The sequence below is a fragment of the Egretta garzetta genome, unplaced genomic scaffold (assembly GCF_000687185.1).
Source record: "Egretta garzetta isolate BGI_Z169 unplaced genomic scaffold, ASM68718v1 scaffold113, whole genome shotgun sequence".
NCBI classification, from domain to species: Eukaryota; Metazoa; Chordata; class Aves; order Pelecaniformes; family Ardeidae; genus Egretta; species Egretta garzetta.
The window spans coordinates 1,532,517-1,554,933 of NW_009259115.1; the positions used below are offsets into that span (position 1 = coordinate 1,532,517).

At 41.0% G+C, this 22,417-nt stretch overlaps 1 protein-coding gene across 6 annotated transcripts in view; it reads right to left on the minus strand.

Moving 5' to 3' along the window:
* Window positions 1–22,417, minus strand: part of UBE2F (ubiquitin conjugating enzyme E2 F (putative)) — an 83,105-nt gene that overhangs the window by 9,398 nt on the left and 51,290 nt on the right. For 4 of the 6 annotated variants that reach the window (XM_035891084.1, XM_035891080.1, XM_035891081.1 and 1 more), the window contains one exon: window positions 22,031–22,093. In XM_035891084.1, coding sequence (XP_035746977.1) covers window positions 22,031–22,093 — 63 coding nt within the window. Of the gene's footprint in view, window positions 1–20,425; window positions 20,583–22,030; window positions 22,094–22,417 lie in introns of those variants that run through there. The other 2 variants (XM_035891082.1, XR_004841563.1) reach the window with 2 other exon arrangements.

Consider the following 22,417-nt stretch of genomic DNA (forward strand, 5'->3'; position numbering starts at 1 on the left):
AAAGGGCTACGGATTAGGAGGCAGGGTGTGAAAGCTGCCGGGGTAGCCAGGGATAACATCTAAATCCCATTTGTGCAAAGGCGAGGGAACCGAGCCAGCTGAAGAGGGCAAAGCAGCTTCCCAAAGAAAATCGTTCCCTGGATCAAATGCAGTGTGGGTCCTTGACACTTGCCAGATCTGCCCTTCAGCTTACAGAGCAGCTTGGCTGGAGGCAGATGATGGAGACCTTGTGAGTCCTCTGGTCATACGGCCGCAGTGCCAAATGACTCGAGATTTGTCCTGACTGTGACCGATTTGCTTATTACCATTTATGATCTTGCTCAGGTTTCTGAAAACAAAGAAAACCTCCTGGGAGTTAAACCAGGGAGCATGGAGATTGTTCGGACACTCAGTGCCCGATGTCAGGCGCTTGTCTCCCCACTCCTCCAACGCTACTGGGGTCAGCTCAAGGCTGGTGCCAGGCATACGGGCCATCTTGTTGATACAGCTGTTGGAAAGGGTTATAGAGAGTGCCCTTCCAGAAAATTACCTGAATCATCCCAATTAGACTGATGTTAACCTCCTGTGCTGCAAAAGCATTTCAACCCATGAGAATGCCACTCATTCCCAAGAGAGGATATGTCAGAGATCTTAATGGATAAATTACAAGCACAGAGGAAATGGGAGCTGCCTGCATCTGGCAAGAGGGTTTTTGCAATTCATGCTCTACTCAAGTCAAATGGATGTTCAACCAAACCTGACCAGGCAGGTGAGGCACATGAGGAACTTGGCTCAAAGAGGCCAGACTCCTTGTTTGCATTCAGCAACCCTTCTGTATGTTTCTGTTTTAGAGCTGTGCAGTTTTCTGAAGAGTGCAAAGCAAAAGCCATTATTATCCTTTTAAGCCATTTATTTGCCTAAATCACATAAAACAAAAGCTTTAAAACATCTGCATTTCTTCCACATATCTATCATTACCTCAGCAAGTCACACCATCTGCAAAAGCTTAATCAACTTTGCTGTATCTGAAAGAGGCTCCATCCATAGTCAAAGTGTTATGAAAGATGGATAATGGTTTCTATAAATACCTTTAGCATTAGAAAAGTAATGTTTTTCCTATTTACATCTGTTAGTACAATTAGCAGCTGTGCTGTTGCTTATTTGCACATGGCATTTGATGTACTTCATGCTCACTGGGAAAAGGCTTCAAAAGCTGTAACAGACACAGAACATAAAATGGGGATGCAGTCCAAGAAAAAACCCAGTGCAGTTCTCCACATGCAGGAATATTGCAGAAAAATAAATGTGTTCTACTGTGCCTGCCACAATTTCAGTGAGAACAACAAACACCAATAGGGTGGTTGGGTGTGCAGAGGAAGTGGAGGATTTACTGCAATAAAGATGGAGATAAATAAATGCAATGACTCACAGGGAGAATTCTTATGACAAGATGGTCTTGGACTGGGATGGTGCTGTTGTTCTTAATAAGACAGTGAAGCTTTAATCAAAGAGTAGTAAAAACCCCACCATAAAAATTAAACAGCTTGCAGAAAAACAAACAAAAACCCACATCACGTTTGAAATCCTTTTAAGGCTAAGTTCTTTTCCAGTGTGCTAAAAGCGTGAAAAGCTAAGGTTAGCCTTTAATGCAATAGATCAAGTTCTTTCCTTGAGAAGCTCCTTCTGCCACTTACCAACTCATAAACCATAAACATGGCATCCAGAGGCACTCGTACTGGCTGGAGACCCACGGTCTGAAACAAACCTCCCAAAGAGAATTCCAGGCCAATGAAGGTACTGGGCTCTAGCTCTGATTTCTTCCCTATCCCCTCTACATACGGGGTGTGTGTGTGTGTGTGTGTGTGTGTGCTAGGGAAGCCAAAGGCAATGACACACACACTGACTGTCAGCTACCACCCTGCTGATGCCTCGACGTGTCAGTGATACACACACATCCCCATCAATGGCATGAAATCAAATTGGTGCGTAGAGCAGCTGACGTCTGAGCTGTGGCAGCATACATCAGGAAAGCGACACTGGGAGTTCTGGTTATGAGTAGTGTGGGATTCATTACAAATAAAGGAAAAAAGTTTGCTTACACAGAGATAACAGGTTTGTCTGGCCAAAGTTGAACATATACTTCAATTCCTCAAATATACCTTGTGGGTGCATTTAATTAGAACAATTCTTCAGTGTTTCATAACCCCTTTAAGAAGAAATCAGGAAATAGATACTCGATTCAGTATCCAGGAATAAACGCGAGTTTCCTATTTTACTTGAAGGTTAAAAACCCCCTCATGTTTTCATCACATCACAGTTTTGTACTGTTAGAAATAAAAAGCAGTCGTCTTGAAGAAAATGTTCAGAACTAGCTACTTCTTATTAGGAAGAGAGACTTCAGGATGTCAAGAGCTGATGCAGGGCTATCAATTTAAACAAGGGAATGAGGTTAAGTGGAAAACCTCACACTAGGCAATAGACAAAGACATACCCCAGTCTATGAGAAACTCAAACATGAGTAAGTAAAACAGCAAAGCAAGGATGAGACTACACTAATTTAAGCCACACATTGACTCAAATATTCTACAGCGTAAACAACCTGAAAAATGAGGGCCTGACAAAGCCAGCTTGAAGCAAACAGAATGAGAGCAAGACCTGGGCAAGCCTCCCCTTGTCAGCTCTAATGATATCTCTGTCTTGACAAGTACTAAGCAGGCTCTCTTTCTGTTGCCTACACTTCCTCGAGCTAAGAGCCAACTGCATCAACTGAATTGTTGACAAAGTCCAGCACTGAACAAGCTGAAGATGAAAGCATAATAATCTGCATCTTACATTCTTGGACCCAGATCACAAATCAAAAGCCTGAGTAGTTCCTGGATACCCAGATCTATCCTGGTAGCCCTTTCCAAGTCTCTCTGGAAAAGCAGTGGGAGAAAACACACAGAATGGGTCAAAGGAATGGAGATGACTGTCCTGGGTAGAGAAACCTGCTGCATGTTTACAGTAGAAAAGGAAAACTGAGGTGAGGTCGGCACTCCAGTATGGAACACTGCAAGTCTTAGAGAGACCATTTGTAACAATGACACCGCAAATCAATTACTCATACATTTAAGTACGACCTATCAGTGTTACAAGCTCTGGGACAACAAGCTGAGATCCCTGGTAAAATAAACAGGCACCAAGAAGAAACCAAACAGTTAAGAAGAAAGATAGTAAAGAGGCCAAGTTATAGCTTACCTATGTCTTTATGCATTTCTTTTGCAAAGATTAATTGGATGATCTTGTAGAAAGGACTGTGGAGAGCTGTCCTAAAAATCTCCTGACATACTGCAACTGCAGATGAAGCACCAGGAAACCCAGCAAAGGCCAAAGAATTCCTGAAGTACTGTAGCAATTACCACATTTGGTAAAACATTTCTTACACTAGTAAGTTTTAAAAACAATAGATTCTTACTATTTCAATAAGTATGCAAGTAGCTGTATTGCCTCGAACTCTTTTCTGCCACAAGCCTAGATCCCACAGCAAACTCTTGGGAACTTTTTTCCATTATAAATTCTTGCCAAGAAAGACTGCAACCTCACAAACTTCACATCAGAATAAATCTAGATTGTAGGGAAGAGTGAAAGTAGAGAAGGAGAAATCCAGCTTACAGACGAACTGAGAACAACTGAAAATGATAAGAGGTAATCTAATGAGATGCTCAGACATCATGAAAAAGATGACAGAATGCATGCAAGCAGAGCAGCTAATATGATACGCTATACAATTTTACAATAGGTTTTACAATGTCATTCTTTCTGTAAACCTGTAGAACTAATAATGCAAGATGAAGCAGCAGTATCTTCAAAGCCTTGACCTCAATTACTTCCTAAGCAATCTTAATAGCATATATTGGAGCTGTTATTGAAGTAAGAGCCAGCAGTACTGAAAATGAAAAAATGAGAGTTGTGCAAAAATCCCCTAAAAATAATGTATACAGTGGTCTGATTACTAATTACTTCATATACGGCTAAATACAGAAGAGGAAAAAAAAGACAAAAATATGCAGATCTCCTGATCAGTATGAAGTAATGGGACTCCCAGTGGCATTTGGAATAGCTTGTGGGTAGTTCTCTTCACAAGAATAAAGCCTCACTTAGCGTGCAAAAGTCTATTTGCAACCCACACATTTTTACCCATACAGCTAGGGAATATCTAGCAAAATCAAGAAAGGGCTTTAAAAGACACATTCAGCAAGCAAAGATAGCAAAGTCTGACTGCCTACAGATTTGCGGACTACCACTACTGCTCTCCTCCCTGCACCAAAATACAGCTTTTCCTTGATAATCTTTACAACCTTCTCTCTCCCAGCAAGAACTCCAGTTCCCTCAGCCTCCTGCAGCCCTCTTTGGTTGCACCCAGGTCTCCTTTCCACCAGCTGGGAGAAAGGCAAACTGCATCATCTGTTCCAAGCTGCACGTGCCCACACGGGCCCAACAACAGCCCACCCGGAGCGGGTCCTGGGTGAGCTCACATGGGAGGCTTTCCTGGTGGCTCACTAACAGACTATCCTCTCTTTGCTGCTGTCGGTAATTTTTGTGACAGTGATGGGAACTGGGTGTAAAGACTCTGCTGCTCTGTCAAATTTGATGGAAATTGATATTTGTGTGTTCAAAAGCTATGGCGATTGAGGGGGAGGCTGGCATGAGGGAAGGGGACAGACAGATGACATCACTGCATAAGCTTTATTCCTTAGCAAAAAAAGACTAAAAAGCAAAGCAATTGCTAAAGGTTCACTTCAGTGAATCTCCAAGACAAACTGATTAAGTATGGACTAGATAAATGGACAGTGATGTGGACTGAACCAGCTGAAGCGCTGGGCTCCAGGGATTGTGATGAGTGGCGCAAAGTCCTACTGCAGTACTCAAGGGGTTGATATCGGGGCCACTACTGTTTAACCTCTCCATTAATGACCTGCATGAAGAGGCAGAGTTTGCTGATGATATCAAACTGGGAGGAGTGGCTGATAAACCAGATAGGTGTGCTGCCATTCAGAAGGACCTTGACAGGCTGGAGTATTGGACAGAGAGGAATCTCAAGAAGTTCAACAAGGAGAAATGCAAAGCCTTGCCCATGAATAACACCATCAACCAGTACATGCCAGGGGCTGGCTGGGTGGCAAGCAGCTTTGCAGAGAAAGACTTTGGGGACCTGGTGGTCACCAAGCTGACCATTAATCACCAAAGATGACCACTAGCATCCTGGGCTGCACTATGAAGAACACTGGCATCAGGTCAAGAGAGGTGATCCTTTCACTCCACTCAGGCCTGATGAGACATCTGGAGTGCTGTGCCCAGTTCCAGACTCCCCTGGACTAGAGAGATAGGGACTTACTGGAGTGAGCCTAGCAAATGTTCACAAAGATGATTAATGAATTGGAGCATCTGTCACATGAGGACAGACTGAACAACCAACCAGGGCTGTTCAGTCTGGAGAAAAGAAGGCTTGGAGGGACCTCAATGGATATAAATACTTGATGGGAGGGCACAAAGAAGATAGAGCCAGACTGTTCTCAGTGGTGCACTGTGACAAGGGTAAGAGGCAATGGGGAAAAAAACTGAAATACAGGAAATTTCTTTTAAACATTAGGAAAAGGTTTTTGTTTTTTTCTTTTATACTGTCAGGGTTGTGGAACAGAGGAACAGGCTGCCCAGAGAGGCTGCAGAGTCTCTGTCCTCAGAGAAAGTCATAATCTGACTGGACACAGTCCTGGGCAACCTGCTCCAGCTGACACTGCCATGAGCACTGGGGCTGGACTAGACTATCTCCAGATGTCCCTGCCAACCTCAGCAACTTGGTGATTCTGTGAAATACCTTCTAAAAACATCTCAAGGATGAAGTGCTGGAAAACCTATGGTTACAGAACAAACAGCCCTCCTAATGTGATTCAGAATCACTGTTTACTTGGTTACACTAGGCATAAGCAAGAAAGAACAAATAAATATTTCTGTCAAGACTTTTAACTTGCAGTTACATTAAAAACACAAGCTTATTTTCATGTAACCTGCCAGCTGCCTAGCAAAGTTTTCCAGTGTCTCCTTACTCAATTTCATCATTATCCATCATTTTATATTTCTTCAAATTACTCTGCTGCTGTTACAAGAATATTAGACTGACAGTCTCCAAAACAATATCCAACTTTTATCAGAGAAGTGAAAGGATAGAAAACAGAAATCCTTCAAAAACTATCGTGGCACTGAGGTTGACACATCTATCCATAACAGAGTGATGCACCAAACATGGGAACATTTTATTAGAAGTGTAATTTTTAATCTTGAGAACAGAGGAGGAAAGTGTCAGGCTTGTCAACTCAGTAATTCCCATACTCTCAGCTCCACATAAATTCTTTTGTTCTACACCTAATTACTATTATCTCATATTCCAGTATGTTTGAGACCAAATTGTTTAGCTTATAATATACGGATGATTCCTCTCCTTCCCCTACCCAATTACGGTTTTACAGCCTAGGAAACTTCAATAAAAAAATTACTTTAAACCTGCAGTGCCCTGCAGTTCTGTATCTCTCCCCACTTACAAAAATGTACATTAATTATGTTAAATTGATTGCTTCTAATAATCAAGGCAAAACCTTTTTTCTTCTTTCCACCTATTTTAGTAGCTATCTGTACTGTGTTGCCTTGTTCAGCAAATTATCCTCCTGATGGCAGCCTTTACTTTTATTTTTAAAAACATGGCCACCAACTTTAATCACACACAATTTCCTTTCAGCCAAAGAATTATAGCTGGGACTGCCTGCAGAATATAGGAATTTATATCATGGATGAGTAACCAATCATCATCATAAGGATGACATGGAGCCACTGCCAAGCCACTAAGAGCAACTCTCCCCTCAGCAGCACAAGGAGAATGGTTTCAAAAAACCCAGGTGAAGCCTCTTTTTGTCAGCATTACACATTTGTCAGTGCCAAAGAGGGGCTCCTCAAGGGAGAACGGCTATCTGAACCAATTCAGACAGGAGAGTTACTTACTGTTAGGGACTCAATCTTAAGACTTGCACTGATTTCCTTGCCAGTCTCCACTCTGTTTATCACAAACATGGGCTGATTGTAGAGTTGAAGTTTCTAAGAGGTAAGAAAACCCCGAGGCCAAGAGTCTCAGCTGTGATTGCAGTCAGAGCAGCGCAGTGCTAATTTAAGCCACAGTCCAATATCTCAGTTCAGAAAACCAGAAGAGGGATTTATTTTGCAGGCAGATAAAAAAATAGAATGTCATGTTTAGATTACAAAACCAGTTGCTTCTTTTGTGCATTTCAGTTTTTCTATATAACAAGAACCTTTGGCACCTACAAGTAAGCAGGGCAGCACAGCAGAGAAAACTGATCTGTCTTTACTCCTTCAAAACTGAACTTGCCAGAGCAGAGATAAAATAGGTGAGAAAAGTTGTCTGTGTAGGAACATTACAGCAAGATTGAGACTCATCCAAGTCAAAATTAAGGAAAAAAAAAAAGAATGCAATTTAAATGCCAGGGTATTAATCCAGGACTAAGAGGATCCAAATGAATGCCCAGACCCCCACCACTTTATTGTCCTACCCAGGGTAATTTCCCTCTCTACATCACTACATTCCCACCTGCAAAGTAGCAAAAATGCAATGAGCTCTCTGTCAGTGTCCTTTGTTTCCACTGATGAAACGCCCTAAATAAGCTCTAGGCATTAGATCTCAAATTTAACAGTGACTTAGAGCGAACAGAGAATGCCAGAGGATCTACAGCCCCTTACTACCCAGGCAGTGAGAGGAGGTAACTATGTCCTCTGACCATGATAATGTGTCCTCATCTGCATCAGGGCTCTGACTATGTGTATAATTAAGTCCTGCCTACAAGAAACGATACTCAAAACGGCAATGCTGGATGATCAAACTCAGTTTGTAAACACGAGATCCTATTCTATTCACACAAAAGTAAGTGTCAAACATATCTACAAATTCTACTGTAAACCAACATTAACCAGCTGCATGATACTGAAAGTAAAAAAAAGCAAAACCACCCCCCCCCATTTTTCTTTAAACCTATTTCTTCAATTTATTATTAAAAATATCAAAATGAAATCACTTAAAATTACTACTAATCATTATAAGAAAAATCAAGACAAGGTGAAAAGCTTGGCTTGCCCAGAGCCAGTGGAGAAAACCCCAAATTTGCAGTGGTGAAACAATTTTCATTCCTGACAAAGCAAATAACAGTCTTAAACAAAAGGATCATCTTTGTTGTTGTCTGTTAAATTTTCAGGGTTTTCTACCTATTTAAGCTTTGCAGACGGACATCCGTGAATTTTCAGACAATATGAAATAAACAGAATATTCAAAATATGTCCAAACCTGGCTTACTGCCTCTTCCTCCTATTAAATGTAATTCCTATTTATTTTTGAAGGATTTCAGCTCGTGGGTTCATATGCTCAATGATACTACAGAACCAAAAGCAGCTGTTGTTTTCGACAACAAGCACTGTAAGTACTTTGGAAGTTATAAAGGACTTATTTTTAGTTGAGTGATATGCTAATACCCCAGCAGCGTTAGACCAGTGCTTCACTGCAGTAATGCAAGGTACCCAGCTACCTACAGCTACAGCCATCATTAGGTATCTCGTCCCCATAGATTTCATGGCTGGCGAGTATGAATCCTGTCAGGTTCTTTGGGCCAGCAGCACCATTAGAAGTTGCTTCTGTCGTCATAGACAAATAAAAAACAGTAAAAGCAATTGCTCAGTCCTCCAGGATAAATATCTGGAATCTAAGCAGTAAATTAGACTGCCTGACCATAAGCTGACATAGTAGAGAGCACCATCTAATCAGAGAAGAAGTCATGTAATAACTAGTATCCTTACGATAGATATCATCAGATGAGAAAATCCAGTGGGATCCTTGATTAAAGGGCTCTGGATAGACATGGTTGTTGAATTGTTCCTATGAAACTCAGAAAACCTCATTTTTTTCTAGTGCTAAAAAAAAGTACAAAATCTTCCAAAATTGCTGTCAATGTTAACAACTGCTGAATCCAACAGACAGGGCTGGCCACATGACCACGTATGTGTAAGAATGGCAGCTATGATCAATCCATACACTGAACAGACGGCCACAGGCTCAGAAGTAATAACTTATTTCTAGGTTCTGCTGAGTAGTAAAATATATTACATGAAAAGTGATTTACGGGTTACATGGTAAATGTTTTACTGTTGAAATAAAGCTCTCTTTAGACACCAGAAAAAAAATATTCTGGCTTTATAGATGTTGTTACTGAAAATTCACACTACTGACAGGGTAGTCAGTACACAATGACAAGCTGCAGTTTTCAGATAGTTTCCTCCTAAGTCTGCCAGCACAGGGCTGGAATCCATACAAAAGACCCACTCCCTGACAACACTTCATTTGGCAGCTGTAACCAACCCACTTCTCTCCCTTTACTTTGCCAAAATGAACACAAGGCTAAACAAGGTAATATTTAATCAGGACCAGCATGGTGCTGGAAAGAGATTCCAGAAAAACTTGTTTATTGCTGATCTACCACTTTATGTCACATTCAACAGGTCATCAAATGAAATTTCAGACTATTTTGACAAACATTCAGTGTGCTATCTTCCCTTGACTGAAGTGTATGCAAACTTGGTTTCGTAGCTAAGAACACAACAAGCAAGATGCTGTCAGGCATAATCCCTTCACCCTGTGTCAAGTGAGCCATCAGCCACCATACCCAAAAGTGCTGGCAGAGGCTCATGCTGTCAGTCCAGAAGAGTCCAAGTAAGGAGTCTCTGCCTTTAATCCAGAAACAGCCAGCACCACCAGATACTCTACACAAGGTGGAGGATGTTGCTTGAGTCCATTTTTTGATTATTTCATACCAAAATTCTCCAGCATTGCTTCTGCATGACAGGTGTGCCTGCATCTGTCGGTCCTTGAGTTGCTTTAGAGCAGGAAGCTATTCTGTCTCAATAAATTACAAAATAAATTGGATGAAGGCAGAAATTCAGGCAAGCACCACAGAGCTGTCAGTCATGAATCTGAGGTTTCTGACAAGCACGCAGCATGAAACAGGCCAGTAACGTGACATGCCAGATATTATAACTCTCTAAACAATTAGCAAAATACCAGGCTACCTACATCACCTTGGAGCTGGATATTATATTACATCCTTCCAGTAACAGCAAAGTTATTTTGTTTTATCTCTGTGCATTTATGCAAGATTACATTAGGGTATGTTAACCCAGCACGTCACTAACAGCTTGCAGTCCCTCTCCATACTGCGATCAGCCTTTGTTCTTGCAAACAGGAGACAGGAATGAATGGCAGGTAATCAGTATTTGCACTTCATTACACCCCTGGGTCTTGTAGGAATAGTTAATACATTTTAATGTGCCATGCTGAAACAGAAGAAGGACAGTTAGCTAACGGCATTTTGTGGAACAGCTGCTACAAGATCAGTGCAAAACTGAAGACGCACCCTGAAAAAACTCTGAATGTTCTCAGCTCTTTTATACTTGAAGGAGAAACTGAGGGCATCCAGAACTTTGCACATTTAGATGCACAGTATGATTTACTTGTGTTTTCCAAGCTACCACAAACTGTCAAATACCAATCTCATCCTTCTGCCCTGCCAATAATTGATAAAGATGCTTTCCCAATATGATACAAGGATGTGCCTACTTTTTAACTCTTTAAAAAGAATTTAGTAAAACTTTGAAGTATCTAACTTGGATGTTTTCAGTGATGCACTACAGGACAGAGCCTGGCATTCAACTAAGAGAGCAAGAAAGATGCATCTTGAAGGATGGACTCCAATGTATTCTGACCTGCATAGGTGCATAGCTTGTAAAGCTGGGGAGGGGACCACAAAACCATACTGACCTTTTAAATCCCCACTTATGTCCCACAAGCAGGAAAAAGCCTGCGCAGTACTAAAAGAGGCAACAGTTGTGGACTCTGAACTCTCAGAGCCCTCCACTCGCAAACATGGATGCTGCAGTGATGATTTCCAGACTGGACATAGGGTCATCATATATGCTTTCTTCTAAACATGAGTACCTAGCCAGATGTTTCCACAACACCTACTGGGCTTCACTTCACCCAGGAAATGCTACTTCATGAAAAAGCAGCAAGTGCAACACAAAATACTGACATTCAAGCTTATTACAATGAAGCATGAAAGAGAATTTAGCGAGAAGGCTCTTCAGTAAAGTCTGGTAGAAGGGATTGAAGTGCCTCTCACATCAAATAGGAAGAAGAGCCATGATGTGATATCTAGTTAGATCTACTGCTTCTCTGTGGCAACGCTTCCAGTTGCTGCAGTGGAGGAAGAGTACTGCCAGCTCTGGGGAAGCTTTGACTCAGAGGAGCATTTCCCCTGCCCTCTGCAACTTGAAGCCTCAGGAAAGTGGTGCAAAGAAAAACCAGTCAGACTCCAGCATGCTACCTTCAGAAACAAGCAACACAAAGGTTTTCCCTCCGTACCACATTACCAATGTCACAACACAAGCCATTTTTACATGCTCCATTGCTTCTCCTCACAATGTCCTCCTGCAGCTAAGCAGGCAGGGTGCAGCTGAGAAACTGCTCCTCATCACTTACGAGCATCTAGCACAACTGAACTCATGCATGGTTGCTCCTCTAGCACCAGCTCAAAATATTAATAGTTATTTAATTAATTTAATTAATTAATAACAAAAGACATTTGTTTAAAGACCACCTGAAATAAACTTCAAGTAAATGTTTTCAAAATAATTTCTCTGTTCTAAGGCTAATTTTCCAGTGATCTTGAGCCATTACTAAACTTTAGGCATCTAAGCTTAAAAAAATAAAAAAGTAATGATCAGAATTCTTCAAATATCGTTAGCACTGTTTGCATACAAAATTTATAGGGATATGTTTGGGAAACTGGAAAAGTTTAAAAAACTACGGCTGTGACAGGAAACTGTTGGCAAGGGCAATGAGTTTGACAAAGAGAATTGGGCTAAAAATAATGCGTTAATGAATTAAATGAGGATACTTTCTTTTTAAAAAATTCCTTGGGGAAGGCCTTAGAAAAAACAGTTTGCCATTAAAAACCTTTGGAGTACAATCCAATAAAAACCCAAGCATTCAGACAGAAACAGGCTATAAACTTGGGTAATACAGAGCTGGTATTTGACTTCTGACCTACCCAAATGCTTTGACTACGTTGCAAAATAAAACAATTTCAACTGTTTTCAGCATCTTCAAGGAACACAGCTATTTTACATAATTCATAATTATCTGGAAAATAAAATGCTTTAGAGCTATTTCTAGTGCTTTTTACTGCAGATAGTATCTCCCTTGAAATGTACAGTGACAAGATGCTGCATCCATGAACTGTGAAGTTTTATCTATAATATTTTTTATATTGAAATGTCTTTTACAGAATTTTGGGACAATTTTGGTGAGGACTATCCAAACTGGTTTGCACCCAAATTCGCCAACAGTCACTATAGATCAGTGGACAGTATTTCTAGTTCTCAGACAGATTTACTTCAACATATTTAACTACTATTAAATCTAGCAAACAGAAAACCCAGTGAAGAACATCCACAGGGAAGCTTTTGCTACCAGCCACACAAACCCAATTAACTCAAAGCTGGAAGAAATGTTCTTGCAGGTCATTCAGTCTCCATTTATAAAGAGGTGAACCAACCCAAATACTTCACGCAAGAAAAGTTAATGCACTAAATGATGCGTTCCCTACAATGGTCACTGTACTTCTGTTCTTGGGCTCCGCAGCCTAAGTCTCAAAGAACTAAGCCACTCTGTCCTTGAGTTTTTACATCAAGCCAAACATAAAACCCAAAAAAGCAGAGTCTAAGCAATTTGGAGGTAAGGAAAATAACAAAGTTATTTATTAGAATCCTCCTGCAGATGCTTCATTCATTTCCAACACAGATGTTAGCTAGTGTCTCACCTGAAGGGCAATAGTTCATATTATTCAGTTGTTTCATTAAGCAAAGGTGTTGATATGCATTGAAGATATCAACCTGTAAAGGAACCTGCGCTGGCTGGCAGTCACCACCAGGCACCCTTTCTGTTTCTGTGAAGTTTGGGATGATTCTGGAGAAGAGGCAAGGGAAAAGATCTGATCATCACTGCAGGAGCTAGCCGAGCTAAGTACTCAAATGCTTCTGATATAATAAAAAAAGAGAAGGTATGACAGAGAAACAGCAAAGTTACTCTAGGATCAGTTAAATTAACTCTTTTAAACCAGAAGACCTGAGGAAGAAATATATATAATGATTTTTTTTTTCAAACTTTCAAGTTTTAATTCTATTTTGTGTTGCTGTTTGTCTGCTCAGAGGATCCAACACCTGCAACATGCTAGCATTTGTAATGTGCTTTTCATTCAGAAGCACCAAATAACATTTCAAACTAATCTTCTGATATATGAAATGACGTTAATAGACAAAAACTAACTTCAAAGTGATCAATGACAAGAGATCAAGAAGAATCACAATTTGAAGGCACTGTTTAGTTTCAAATGCATTTCTTCAGCTACACAGAAAAATGGATTTTCAAGGTAGACTAGATCTAAATGTAATTACAGCCTTATTATATATACGTATGGAAATAAAAAGCCAGGAGGATGAAAGTACAGCTGGCCATGACATTATTTTGGAAGAGTCTTTAGAAGGATCAAATCTGAAACAATACACAGGCAGTGAGCTCTGGGACTTTTTAACTGTCTGAAGGCATTATTGGTCTGAGGACAAAATTACCCTAAACTTCAGCAGAGATGAAAGATCCCAGATCTGCCAGCTTCTGTATTTAGCACCCTGCAGGGTAGCTCGGAAAGGAAAGCACAGGGCTCCCAGGTCTGTGTGGCAGATTAGTTTATAGTGTTTTATAAAACCTGAGGTGAGACAGAAGAACAGTAACAGTAACCCCTTTCCACTTTGAGAACGTGCTTCACAAGCCAGACCTAGTAGTTTCTGGTGTTAAAAAAAACACACACAAAAAAACCCCACCAAACACCCAGAAGCAAAAAAACCCAAAGATGAAATCACTCCTGGTGAAAAAGTAGTTTTAAAATTTCAAGTTGTTGCTAGTTCTTGGTGGCTCCAGAACTAAAGAGGCTATGCTGGGCAATGATGGTTTTTGATGCATAGGGACAATTTTGGGGGAAGTTCAACTTACTGTATTTCCAAAGGGATACCTAAACATCTACAGACATATCTGTATTTGTTTCTTACTTATGGTTGTTAGAATCACTTTGGTTGGAAAAGACCTTTAAGATCATCAAGTCCAACCTTTAACCTAACCCTGCCATCCCACCACTAAACCATGTCTCTAAGCTCCTCATCTATCCTTCTTTTAAATACCTCCAGTGATGAGGACTCTACCACCTCCCTGGGCAGCCCATTCCAGAGCCTGACAAGCCTTTCGGTGAAGAAATTTTTCCTAATGTCTAGCCTAAACCTGCCCTGGCGCAGCTTCAAACCATTCCCCCTCGTCCTATCATCTGTTACCAGGGAGAAGAGGCCGACCCCCACCTCACTACAGCCTCCTGTCAGGGAGTTGTAGAGGGCAATCAGGTCTCCCCTCAGCCTCCTCTTCTCCAGACTAATCAACCCCAGTTCTCTCAGCTGCTCCTCGTATGACTTGTGCTCCAGACCCCTCACCAGCTTGGTTGCTCTCCTCTGGACATGTTCCAGCAATGCAACGTCTTTCTTGTAGTGAGGGGCCCAAAACTGAACACAGTATTCAAGGTGCGGCCTCACCAGCACCAAGTACAGGGGCACGATCACTTCCCTACTCCTGCTGGTCACACTTTTCCTGATACAAGCCAGGATGCCATTGGCCTTCTTGGCCACCTGGGCACACTGCTGGCTCATGTTCAGTCAGCTGTCAACCAGTACCCCCAGGTCTTTTTCCACCAGGCAGCTTTCCAGCCACTCTTCTCCAAGCCTGTAGCGCTGCATGGGGTTGTTGTGACCAAAGTGCAGGACCCAGCACTTGGCCTTGTTGAACCTCAACCTTACTTACAGCCAGACCTCTTGCTGACAACTTTCTCTTTCAATGACTTACCTGTTTTCAGAAGATACATTAATGTCCTCTCCAGAATCTGGCCCAGGCACTGGCATTTTGTCAAGTGATGCTGGTTCTTGCCCAGTTGCCCAAGGAAGGGTTTGAGAAATTAAGGTTATTCTATAAAAATCCTAAACTGTTTGCTATTTAAGGACTCAGAAAAGCTGCATACAATTATGAAAGGTTATAAAAGCTCTTCAGAAAAATATGCAGCTGGCAACTGTTCCTAATTATCAATGGAATTTCTAATGGAATTAGATTAGTGCTCTTGCTTGTAAAGACAAGACAGTCCTCACATAATTCAAGGAAAATGTTCATCCCAGAAGACTCATTAGAACAACCTCCAAAGACTGCAAGCAATTGAGAGGAGAGAATTTTTTTTTAAGCCTAGTTTCCTAAGGAATCAAGGCAATTAAAATCCTAAGAGGAAACCTTAAGAGGCAGCTTCAGATGCCATAACACCATGAACATTATAAATCCATCTCCACAGAAACAATCCTGAACTAAAAACCTTATTTTCTTTATTACCAAGAGAAGTCTTGAATAAAATAAAAATAGCAAAAGCCAAACAGTAATGTATTTTCTTGTGTAAAAAGAAAAAAAAAAAGATTCAATAGCTGTCAGAGCAGCATGCAAGTGACACAAGGACTCCTCTTCCCTGATAGCTTCTGGCCTCATATCACTGGTGCCAGCACCATGTGATTTATCTGAGGCTGAAGTTCATGAAAATCTAGTATTATTCCAGGTGAAATGAGGTTGGCAATACTGTCCTTGGTGTCTTCTGGAGGATTTTTGCTAGTGTGCTAGTATAACTGTGGTGAGGAATCAGAATATGATTTGATTTGAGCAGGACTAGAAACCACAACTGTAAGGATGATCTATTAAAGGCTAAAGACAGCCGTAAGAACATTATGAATTGTCCAGAGTCACATTTAACTGCAGTATGTTATATACAAATTCCAACTCTCCTGAATTTTCCCCTTAATATTCTTGTACACACACACACACAGTGTAAAAACACAATATCTATGAACACCACCATAACAGCATATAAATCTACCTGAAAACAGATGGACTACAGTCAGTGACTGCTAAAATTCACCAGCTATAGTTAAAACCCATGCTTTCTAAAACCTGAGCCAGAACCAAACTGCCACACACAAACCTACAGAAAATAATTCAAGAGTATCAAAACAACAGCTACAAGCTAGGCATGGAAACACCAAGGAAACAATTAAAACCCCCTTTGCTGACAGCAGCATAAGATAGATAGGGGGAAAAAAGGCAAAACCAAGATCCCTTTTACATAGAGTTGTTGTGCTGCATGTTCTTTAAAACCAGGCAGATAATTGGGAAATACAACAATGCAGGTACAGATCGGGACGATCAGCACCTGGAGTGGTTTGTTTGAAGCAGCATGCTGACCCCTCCACATCCAGGAGCAACTGGGTGTTTCCAGCAATCATTACATTGACTCTGACAACAGCCCCCATTCCTCTGGCTGGGACAAGCAAAAAGAGGGCCACAAAAACGTGGCATTGATGACCTCCTTTTGATGCAATCCCCAGTTACCTGGAGGCAGTAAAGAGGTGACACTCCTACCATTCAGTGCATTCCTGTGCTGTATAATTGGAAACATACAATGCTGGAAATAAAATCAGGGCTTGCTGAATTAAGTAAAAAGTTTGTGTTTAAGATAGATCCTTGGCAAGCACATGCTTATTTCAGTTAGATTTCTCAGCCTTGGCACTTCAGAGCTGCTGGTAGAAAACCCATGAAGGAAGACACGCTAGATTTTCACAAGGGGGTAAAAAAATCCCTCCCAGAGCACTATCTATCTTACTCTTTCACAATGACACAGCAGGAAGCATTTCCATGCACTGAGTCCTGACAGATGAGTTTCACTGAGAAGATGGAAAGATCGTGCAGGAAAATAACACAGGGTGATGTTACTCAGCTTTTCCTATAAAAACAACTCAAGACTGCATGGATGAACAAGTAAATGAGTGTTTGCTAATCTGCAGGATGACAAAAATTGCTTTAGCCTCTTAAATTGCACCAAATACAACAGGCAAATACAATTAAAGTAGGACACAACATTATCATTCTTGATATGGCAGGCCTCAGTGAGGAAGAAAGCTAAGGAATATTTGGAAAAATGTTTCCACTTTAAGCCACACGAACAGTGTAACGAATTTTCTTGTTGTGTACTGCACCTATGGCTTTGAAATGCTTTTTTGGCAAAGGCAACCACAACTAGGAAATCTAACGGCTTTTAAGGAACCCAGTAAATTGCAATGTCCTGAGACAGTATCTCAAAACAACCATGACCGATGTACATATGGAAAGTATTTTCTAGATTTCAGCTAACAAATAGCAGACACAACACCTATAGCATCTCTAGCTCAGGAATACATAAGTTCTGAACTACTAAACTGATTCCATTTTATATTACCAAGGTATATCCCTATTCTTTCAGTATTCAGCCTACCTGGCTGCCACAGAAAGCAAATCAAGGGAGCCCTACTTGTTCACCATACAAACCAGCAAATCCTACAATTCTTAGCACATAATTTTTAAGTGAGTAGTCATTAAAACTTAAACACTTGCTCATTCATTAGGAATCTGTGGACTCAATTCTATTGACAGTTAACGGCTCTGGCCATCCACGTAGTTACTGACAGGCTGACCTCTCTGCTAAATCCAAAGTGATCCCAGCTAATTAACCAGTAAGCAGTTCTTTAAACTCCACAAGAAAACTCATACTACCAAACTGATAACATTGTATCAGTGTGAGGAGACTGAATGTTGGGAAACACCTACTTAGTTTACAGAGAGATATCAATCATCTTTTTATTCCGATTTATTGAGGTCTAAGCCAAGACAGGATGGTTGCTTATATTCCAGTGATTGTGACCTAACCGCAGGGCAATGTGGGCACCAGAACATTCTAAAATGTAACACTACGAAAATGAACAATGCAAACTTCCCCTAAGCTGGAAACTATTATGAGTTAAATGAAGGCAGGGGGTGAGAAGAAGAGTGAAGGGAAACTACCGTTTTATCTGAATGCTTTATTAAATGCCGAAAGCCACAAAGAGCTTGCAAGAAGGCTTGAGTTTAAAAACTGTGAGTGTGGCAGTTGGCTCCAGATCTACAGAAATACAGACACTAAAGAGGATGCAGTCAATGCGCCGGAGGGCAAATCCACCCTCCGGAGGGACCTGCATGGGCTGGAGGAAAGGCCGACAGCAGCCTCAGGAGGCTCAGTGAGGCCAAACGCAAAGCCTCGCCTCTGGGGCACACTCAGCCCCCCCAGCTCTGCTGGGAAGTCCTCAGGGGACGGAGAGGCTGAGGAACAGGGCTTGTTGGAGGAAGGGAGAAGGCTTTAGAGGGACCTAAAAGCAGGCCCCAATACTGATGAGAAGGTTACCAAGAGGACAGAGCCTGCACAGGAAGAGAACATGAGGTTGAGCTCATAAGCTGAAAGGGGAAATACAGCGTATACAGAAAAATATTACTATGTGCGTAACTACAGTTTGGAGGATCCAACATCACTTGATGACAATCATAAGAAACTCATGATTGGCAAAACTGAAGCGTTACAAAACTGATCACAATGACAATGAATTCACTTGAACAGTACCATTTAATGCAGGCAAATACAGGGGTCCTAGCTCTGAAAAAATTAAAGTCACACAAGGTGGCAGAGAGCGTCCCCTGTCACTGGAAAGGTCTTTTGATGAAAGCAACCCATTACAACATAGGTCTCCAGATCAATTATGTAGCTGATAAGGAGGTAGGGTTTGGATACATAAGTAGAGGGCTAGCAAGCCTGAATACTGAGATAATATCTTTATCTAGCATTTGTGAAGATGGATGTTTGATGACTCTGCCTAAATTTACTGTACAACCTTCCAAAAAGTTACTGACGTCTTGCAAAGTGTGTGTGGAAGAACTGTAGAATTACGCAAGCTGTACAAACAATCATATGTACTTTTAAAAAAATAATTAATTTAAAAGTGACTTGATGATCACTGGCTGAAGGAAGCTGCAAGGGAAGAGGTTCAATAACTGACAGCTCCTTCCTCGAGCTGAAGGAGGCCCCGGACGGCTGGAAGCTGAGGCTGCACTAACTCAGATCTCGGATAAGACACAGTTTTTAAAAGCAATTAATTGAACAACTTGAACTCTGAATCTTGTATCACTTTTACATTCTAGAACAAGGCTGCTCTCCCAAAACTACAACTACATGCCCAGGGATAAGCCGTAGATTTGATGCAAAAAATTAAGAGGTTCCTCATGCAGGAAGAGATCCTAACTGTCCCTCACAGCCTGATCTGTACACAAACGTTCATAGCACAACTGTTTTCTGAGAATCAATAATACGGATTTGATATCTATGATGTGACAACTTCCAGCATCTGCAAGGCTGCAGTCATTTTTGATGACTTAATACCAGCCTACAGAACTGAACAAACTCCAGTTTCACATTTTCGGTAACCAGAGGCAGGCTTCAGATTAGCTGTTAACCTCTCGGGCAGCCACGCTTAGCCCGGAATGTCAGCAAAGGGATCCCAGGATTTGGAATCTGAAATGACATCAGTGAAATACTGAGTCATCTCCTCCCGAAGAACCACGGAAGACAGCTTAAGGTACATTTGTTTTGGCTGTTTACAAGCCACATACTCCCACACTGTCAAATGACCAACGGCATTCTCTTACAGTATCTGTCAGACCCAGATGTTTGTATACAAAACTATTTGTATATAGATATATTTCTGCATCTGTTTATATACAGACCATGCATGCAGGCATACATATTACATATACACTATTTGTATAAAATTGTATTACCCATGTAAAAATGCCTCAGGGAAAACTCATTAGCATTCCCATATTAGTCATATGCATTGCAAGTATTTTCTTAACAAGACAGGACAGAAGCACAGCAGTTTGACTTCACAACAAAGTGCTTATACACTACATGACATCTATGCCCCAGAGAGACAAAAACTCACACTGCAATTGCATCCTTTGAGGCTAATTGTAAAAGCAGCTATTTCCCTCCCTTACATAATTTATTCTCTCCAGATAAGCATTATTGGTTTTGTTTTGATGTTGCTGTAAAACATACTGTGGAAAATCCAGCACTACCAATGAAATGCCTAAATTAAATTAAGGTAAGCTCCCAATAGCAGAGCATCAACTTTAGATACCTGTGGAGACTACTTAGAGTTTACTAAAATAAAAGTGTTTGTCCCCAAAAATATTTTTAGTTTAGAAGACTGTCAAAAAACCCACTCAATTTCCCTTTCACTTCTTCCACAGCTGCTTCTATCTTTAAAAGAAAAACTTCCATGCTATTAGTGGTAGCAGTACATATTTCGAGTGTTCACCTCTCCATTTTTGAGGGAAGTGTGTTTTTAAAAGCAGGTAACGTTCTTCCTTTCTGTGGATTTCCAAGATTTCCAACTCTGAACAAGGCTGAGAGACGCAGGACAGCGACTTCTTAGCACTTCACTCACTGGGGAGAGGACATTACTGGCTGGCTGGTCTGAGGTCTAACAATTTATTCAAAGCACTGGTAAGGTGCACCTACCACAGCCTCAGCGCACCTGACACAAGACTGTACCCGGTACTATGGGAGCACGTCGCCTTACAAAAACCTACCCCAGACACTAGACTAACCACTTTACCTCTGGCAGTTAGAAGAAATGAGGTGTCAAATTCGACACTCAGCAATAGGTGTGTAGCCTCACCGTTCCCAAAGAGCTACAAATTCCCCTGGCAAGATATTACAGAGTAATTCAGTCTAACAATGCAAACAAAGAAAATTATTTAGCCTGCTGCCTTCACTATGCTAGTTTTGTTTCTTGGGCTGTATTCTCTCTGTGACGACTTTCAGTGTTTTATGGCTTGGAAGGATTCCTGGCACTCTTTGCCAAAAGGACAGAACAAAACCGTTAAAGAAAACCTCTTTTCCAGAGTCAGTGCCTATCAAATTTCTCACACCTTAGGCTTACAGTCTCATCCCAGCCCTGCAAACACTGGCAAATACCAGAATAGCTAGACGATCTCATTAAACAAGATAATATCTAGAAAGATGAACTTGCAATCCTGATGTTTCCTCTTGAAAAAATAAGGTAAATTAAGTGCACTGCCTGACTTTGCATTTTCAATGAACTCTTCAAATTAACATTTACCTGGAAACTTCCTTCAATCTTTAAGGATAGCTTCAACAAAATTAATTGGAAGAGTTTAATTAGAACAAGAGATCCTGAACATGCCAAGTGTAACTTTTATATACTTGAGGTATGCATCTCTATAATGTAACATGACACAACTTCAGAAATCCATACGAGGGGGAAGTTAGTTCTTTGTTCAATTCATCCACAATCTCAGTTGAGAGGTACATCTCTCAGATGTTCATCAGACCACTGATCAATACTGTGTTTTGCTTTGGCCACACAGAACAAATAGGACCAGTAAAAGGAAGATAAAGTTTCCATGCCTGTCTTTTAAACAAGCCCAGGTTTCTCCTGGCTTAATGTACACATAAGACTTGTGCAGAAAAAGTTGCATTTTGAAAGAGACAGAAGGATGAGATCTTTTTATCTCTTAATGTAAAGGCTACTCAGGTAACTGCGCCAAACCAATTCACTATCATTTGCTGCACAGAACATGTACAACTTCAGGGAAAAGCTCAGAAACAAGAAGGAAAAGATCATCTATTTTGGGGATATGACTACATTATGGTCAACAATTCTAGCATATGGTGAATAACACTACTGTGTTGAGTTTACTTTCCCAGATAAAGTGCATTTTGTTTGAATAACTGGTTGCTGATACAATGAGTCACTTGACTGCCTGAAGTACCAGCTCGAATGCTTTAAAAGGACTGACTGGGAATCGCCAAGTACAGTATGTGTATTTGTTTAGGAACAACATGCTTTAAATAAACCGCTGACTCACCTTGTCACGCAAATGATGCTCTGCAGCCTCAATATTCAAAGGATCGTCAAAATTCAAAAGATCCTGGAAAAGAAATAGAGATCATTACAGGGTTCCCACTCACTGCATCACACAAGGAATGCAAAGCCCTAACGAACAATATAATGAAACAAAGCAGACAAGACCAGTAAGCATAGCACCATTTTCTCACTACCTTGATAGGTATATCCCTGCCAAAAGTAGACACAAATGAGTTTGATGATTGCAAACCAAGTCACAAGCAATCAAAAGGACAACAGCAGCGAGGCATTCAACCCCATCTGGCGGCATGCCACACAGCCCCATGACGCTTCTCTCAGGCAGTGATGCATTTCTATTTAAAAACTGAGATAGTTTTAAATCAAATTT